Source organism: Chaetodon trifascialis, chromosome 6 (assembly GCF_039877785.1).
Source record: "Chaetodon trifascialis isolate fChaTrf1 chromosome 6, fChaTrf1.hap1, whole genome shotgun sequence".
Classification (NCBI taxonomy): Eukaryota; Metazoa; Chordata; class Actinopteri; order Chaetodontiformes; family Chaetodontidae; genus Chaetodon; species Chaetodon trifascialis.
Window position 1 is genome coordinate 21,544,618 of NC_092061.1, and position 6,322 is coordinate 21,550,939.

The 6,322-nt window shown below is 42.8% G+C and overlaps 1 protein-coding gene across 1 annotated transcript; it reads right to left on the minus strand.

The window, feature by feature from the left end:
* Nucleotides 1-232: 232 nt before the first annotated feature.
* Nucleotides 233-5,760, minus strand: ptgesl (prostaglandin E synthase 2-like). The gene is made up of 7 exons (XM_070964765.1): nucleotides 5,455-5,760; nucleotides 4,239-4,427; nucleotides 3,291-3,346; nucleotides 2,738-2,890; nucleotides 2,391-2,591; nucleotides 2,074-2,191; nucleotides 233-1,645 (listed from the first exon to the last, which is right to left on the minus strand). Exons 1-7 carry the CDS (start codon nucleotides 5,743-5,745, stop codon nucleotides 1,517-1,519), a joined length of 1,137 nt encoding a protein of 378 aa, XP_070820866.1. The 5' UTR covers nucleotides 5,746-5,760; the 3' UTR covers nucleotides 233-1,516.
* Nucleotides 5,761-6,322: the final 562 nt, after the last annotated feature.

Below are 6,322 nucleotides of genomic sequence, written 5' to 3' on the forward strand. Positions count from 1 at the left end.
CGATGGGCTGGTCCCAGTGAAAGCATGTAAAAATGTAGTGAAGGGTTTGGTGGAAAATCCAGCTGAACTAGATCCTCTTCCTCCTGTCTGACTCCATGAGTTGATCCTGTAGGTTTCATTTTTGTGCTTTTCATGTTGGTGTGTATGTGGTCTGAAACACTGTGATGGTGCCATCTTGGCCAGAGCTCCTAAAATTGATCTAGTATTCAAATAAAACACACAACTCACACAACCAGGTCTCCTTTTTATTTGACCTCTTTACAACTATGCACATTGAGTTGGTTTTAATAGTTAAGTCATAAATTGATCTGCAGTTTGCATATTAAGTACATTCAAACTGGCAGCTCACCAGTTCTTACCATTTTATTTTATCCCGAAGAAAACAGCAACTGAGACCATATTGATTTCTCACTGCCAGACTGATCCTGCATCAGTTACACAGAGAAACAAACTCAGATTCCTCCAAATCTGAAAATCCAAACAAACCACAGAGATAACCTGATCTCATGATATCTGTGACGAGTTAACACAGAAACTACTGAACCAGGAAGAAAATCGACATAGGCTGTAACATCCAGGGCAACAACGTGTCTGCCTTTGAAATTAAATTAAATGATAAATTATCTGAGCAACCTGAGAGTCAACCAGACCAAACCCTCCACATCCCATCACTTTAAGCTCAGTGATGTGCACTTGAGCGCCGACTCATTTCATTTCTTTTGTTTTCTCTCTGTTCCCTTTGTTACAGTCAGAAGAGCTTGAAAGCTAAAACTTCAATATTTATGAGATAAAATGGGCAACAAATTTCCAAAATCTGAAGAAAAAGATTTGTTCTTATTTTTCTCATCAGCACAAGAAGCTTGGAAGATCACAATCTTTGGTTGAGACCTGCTGTAGTAGTAGACTGTGTCAATCTAGAAACATTATACAGTACTGTGCATGAAATACAAGCAGCTCCCAAAATTACTTTTTTTTGGTTATGACTTTTTATGACACCAATTCAAGTCCTAACAATGTTTTCCAGAAATGCATGGAAACCCTGCAGGCTGACTCTTAAAGAGAGCATAAGTGACATTATCACCCCCCCAAAACGTGAAAATGTTTACTGCATTGGTCGGGTGTGTTTCAATATCAATATAACAGTATGTTTGATGCAGTTACAGCAGTTCACCAGTAGAGGTCAGTAAAAAAATGCTGAAATGAACAGCAGACGTGACAGTTGCTCCCCAAAGTAGCTGTTATTTAACGGTAAAATTACATTTGTGTCAACAGTATTTTCATGTGTGTGATCTTTTCTCTCCATAAATGTCTGCAGTTCACTCAAACAAATCAACAGGTTTCCACTCGTGTGTCTGGCAGGAAATCAATCAGGGCCATAGTGAACGTTCTCAAACCGAACTATCCACAATCAAAGCAGGACGTCTTGCTTCCAGATGCGGGTCACTGTTCAGTCTTTTTGAGGCTGGATGCGCTCTGTGTTCTGCAGTCTCCTCCAGCTGTTTGACTCAGCTTGACCTCAGACGCGGCCCTCGTGGTTGAGTGACGCTCTCTCCATGCGTCTGTACCAGTATTTGACCTTGGTGTTCGCCATCATGTCGTCAAACGCCTGCAGGCCCTCCATCACTCTGAGGACGCCAAACACTGCCTGCAGACAGAGGAAAGCGATACAAAGGCTGACAACAAAAAACCTGGAGCCCGAACATCATGATGTAAAGGTGGCAATGTTTATCACACGTGATAAAATAATGGTTTTAGACGGATGAAATATAGCTCGCTCTCAAATTCTTACCACTAGGCAGGTAAAAAAAAAAAGCAATGATCAATTTGAAGATGTCAGCTTCTGTTCTGCCACTGTATAAACCAATAATGAATTCATACATTAACACTACCAAAACGTGATATTGTTAGCATGCTAACATGCTAAAAGTCTGCATGTTACAAACGTGTTTAATATTAGACACTGAATTTGATTATTATGCTAACACTATGTATGGTGACTTTTTAGCCTGTTAGCCTGTCACTGTGTGTCACAAATATGAAAACCTGCAGAGAGAGACAGGTGTGTTCCCTCACCAGGTCGGCCAGGTTGGGTTCATCTCCGCCCATGAACTTCCTCTTCTTGCCGATGGCCGCCACCCAGCTGTTGACTGCTGCGTAGAGATCCTGCCTAACGTCGTCCTGCAGGTTGTGTCTGTTGTGTCAAAAACGGGAAAGGAATCCCCACTTTGACATCCAATCACTGACTCCAAAGTAAAGAAACTACAAGCGCTAATCCCATAAGCAACAACCAGACACATCTCTACAACACACAGAGGCAGTTCCTCCTGCTTGCAAAATCAAACTCAGTCTGGACTGAGGATCGCTAACATACTTCTTCATGTGGAACTCACCGACTCTTCAGCCTTTTTGAGATGAAAAACATGGCTGCAGCGCCGACATATTTGGCAAAGAAACCTTCGTAAGTCCCAAACTTGCCCTCGCGAACGATGTAGTCGAAGGAGGCCAGGGCCTCACCGGTGGTTCGGTACACGTTGGGAGATATGAGATGCACGAGCCAATCATCGGCCCACTGACGCCACTTCATCTCCTCTCTGAAAGCAAAGAGACTTTCATGTTGTTTATGTAATGAAAGTGTTCTGTACTGCTGGCCGACCAGATGTGGCCCAAAGAGAATCATTTTATCAGATAGTGACTGTAGAGTTCGTGGTTTGTGTGTGAGCAGCAGGTCTGGACTTACTTCTGCATTCCCTTCTCGGGGTAAACCTTCAACGTCTCGGCCTCACTCAGCATCAGCCAGTACCTGTTGGAGTACTCCGTCACCTCCTTCCCACTGTCATTCACAAACTTCAGCTCTGGGTAGCAGCGAAGGATCTCAGACACACTTTTGTCCCTGGATGACAAAGGTTCACATTTACAGTCTGTTGTCTCTCTCCTGTCCCTCATCTATCCATCACATAGGTTTGGTTCTATTTACCTAAGCAATTTTTGAAAAGTGACAACTATTTTCATGATTTCTTAATCTGCGTATTATTGTCTTAATTGTTTGCTTCGACTGGAAAATGCCACAGTCCAAGCTGATGTCTTCAAATGTCTTATTTTGTCTGACCAACACAGTCCCAAACCCAGACACTCCTGTCCTGTACTGTCATGTGTGACAAAAGCATAAAATACCTCCATTTGAGGAGCAGGAAACGGCGAGGTTAATGGGTTTGCACTGGTCATGCAGATAACTTTCTAATAATTATCAAAAGAAAACATTTCATAATCACATGAGACAACCTCCAACTTACTTGTTGATTAAATATGTCTTGAGGCAGCTGATGATGACAGACGAGTCATTCAGTTGCTGCAGATGAGCGACAGAAGAGAGAAAAGACAAAAAGCTGTGGAGGTTTCTTTGACAATGACTGCACATTTATGGGGAAAATAAAGAAAAATAAGCAGTTTCACTTCTGAATTTCCCCAGGACAACATGTCATGATCAGACTGGAAAGACTTGAATCAGCTCTCTGCTGTTGATTCACATATTTAATGTCCGAATTAAAGTGGCTGAGAAAAGGTTTTTCCTCCAGTTTTAACCAGGTCTGACATGGAAACACTGGCTTTCAGGTAGAAGGTGTGTTACTTCCTGTGAGGGTGAGATGACTTTAAAGAAGATATTTTGGGTGTGACTTCCTGAGCTCCGGAGATAAGCAGATGTCTGCCTTCTCTTGACAATAATGGAGCTAGATGGTGCTCAGCTTGTGTTTCTCAAAGCGCCAACAGTAATGTCTCTGCAGAAATCATGACCCAGTTACTCAAGATAATCTCATGTCGGAACTATTTTCTTTCTATTGAACTACACCCACCAACCGTATCACTGCATCACCTCGTGGAGGAGAGGCAGGAGCTTGTGACGGCGCGGGATGGAAACATTAATGGCGTCCTCCTTGGCTGAGCTGTAATGTTCAAAAATAGTTTGTACATGAAACTGTTCACAACAAGGTCTGTGGATTATTTTGAATAATTGGGTCATGATTCTGGAGAGAGAAAGAGTTTTTCAAATGTCTTTTTTATTTGGCACTTTGAGCAACACAAGCCATCGAGTTCCATTATATTCAAGAGAGGACAGACATCTCTACAGCCGACGTCCGCAGAACTCAGCAACTCGCGCCAAAACAAAGTGTAGTCGAACTAACTGATCGTAGCGTGGGAAACATTTTGTCACTCGTCAAGTGTTTTTCATTCGACCATCTTACCAGTTCGCCATCCACCATCAGGATGGGAACTTTTCTGTAGGCTGACCACTTGATCTCCTGCCTCATCACCGGGTTCACCTCCACGATCTCATACGGCAGCCCATGGTAGTCCAGAAAGGCCCGCACCTTGCTGCAGAAGGGGCAGGTCTTGTACTGGTACAGAGTCAACTTCACGCCTCCTCCTGAAACCTGGAACGCAGCAGCAGAGGAAAGAGGATCCACCATTAAGGCTCCCGTTATAAAGGCTGCTTCTGATGTATATTATTATTATCTTGCTGTTTTTTTTTGTTTTTTTTTTACAGTTTTATCCGATTATCACAAACCATCTAAAACACCATGTATACAGTGTTCTTTGGAGTTGGTAAACCAGCACTTAGGACAATATCAAATATATATTTTTTATCTTCTGTTCAGTTTTCAAGTAGGCTGACAAGATGCTGTCGTTACCATGATAAAACACTCTTGATGTTTTATTATGCACAGCTGGAACCTGACACATTTATCAAGTTACCCTGAAAAACATGGGACCTCAAATACAGTTATGTGGGTGTGAACAATGCTGGTCCAGACAATGAGAGTTTGTGGTCAAGTAAAGGTGACTCAGTATGGGCTGATCACCGTGCACTGAATTAATGATGATGAGCAGAAATGGAGGGACACCTGTAGATGAAGTCCTGCAGTCTGTAAATCTGTAAAGACTCGAAGTTCAAAGTGTTTACAGTAAAATGTACTTGAAGTACAAAAAGTAGAAGTATTCATTGTGCAGAGTGGCCCATTTCAGAATAACATATTTAATTTAACAATATATTCATGTGTAAGCATTAGCTTGTAAAAGTGGAGCTAATTTTAATTTCTATATAAACTGGCGGCGTAGCTTAATCTATAATAATACACCAGAATGTAATCGTTCATTATATTTTGTGTCAATGATGTGAATCTGCAGAGTACCTAAAACCGTTAAATAAATGCAGTTGAGTGAAGAGGACAATATTTATTCCCTCTTAAATGTGAAATATAGCATGAAGTGGATATAGTCAGATAAATGTGTATTTAAGTACAGTATCTGAGTATGTACTTATGTACTACCATCACTGTATTCAGATGACTGTCTGCAGCCAAGTTTTTCAAATGGAAAACTGTCACCACACATCAGCGGAGCACCGTTTACCAGCTGACTGTGTCACCGCCGTACCGACCCAGGTGGACGGACACTCACCTTGGTCTCCTCCTCGGCCAGGTGCTGCTGGGCAGTGAACTTCACAGTGTGATATAAACCCAAACCTCCACCGAGCAGGAAGGCACAGCCCAGCACCCTGCCTCCTCCTGCTCGCAGAGAGGACAGGAGCTTGGAGCGGACTTCGGGCCCGCCGGTGCCGTACGCCCTGCGGGACCCGTGTGCACTCACATTCCCCACCAGGTAGGAAACGGTACCGGGCCGACGGGCGACTGGAGATGCCGAAATATTCCAGCCGACCTTACAAAGCGCTCTGCCACAGGCGGCCGCCATATTGGTTTTACATAAAGTCCCAAAATGCACCGCGAGGGAGGAGAGTGGCGGGCTTTGTTCCCCTGAGCAGTGGCTGTCAGGCTGCGGGCTTGCCTGTGGCTGCGCAAACGTAAACTGTGACACTAAACAACGAGAAAACTGTTTGCCGTCACGATCACTGCAAACATCTGCTGCTGGTTTATTGGATGTTTCCAGCAACAGTCAAAGCAAAATCAGGGTTGTAGACTTAGATAATTATGCTCTGTAACACACCACGTACAGATATCAGGGGAGCCAGCTCACTTGCGATTTTTAAAAGAAAGCTAAAAAGTTGTCTCTCCACTGTATTCGTATTTAACGAGCTATGACTTTCTGATACAGCTCTGAAACCTTTGTGCTTTGCCTCTCACTTACGCACTGCTGTATCTCCATTAAATGGTTGTATTTTGATTTTTAAAACTTTATTCTATGACTTATTTTTCTATCTTATGATGTGCAAAGTCTTTATTTCCATTCCTTTTTCTACATCATTATCAAGTGGGTTTTATTCTGCATCTTATTTTACATTCATTTTCTATCCCTGCTTTCATGTGCATTC

Bases quoted from the DNA above. Each gene is read 5' to 3' on its own strand.
- ptgesl (XM_070964765.1), bottom strand. From the start codon at position 5,745: ATGGCGGCCGCCTGTGGCAGAGCGCTTTGTAAGGTCGGCTGGAATATT. The intron at 2,592-2,737 runs GTAAGTCCAGAC...CTTTGCTTTCAG, and splicing joins CCCGAGAAGGGAATGCAGAA to AGAGGAGATGAAGTGGCGTC. The intron at 1,646-2,073 runs GTGAGGGAACAC...CTCTGTCTGCAG, and splicing joins AACCCAACCTGGCCGACCTG to GCAGTGTTTGGCGTCCTCAG.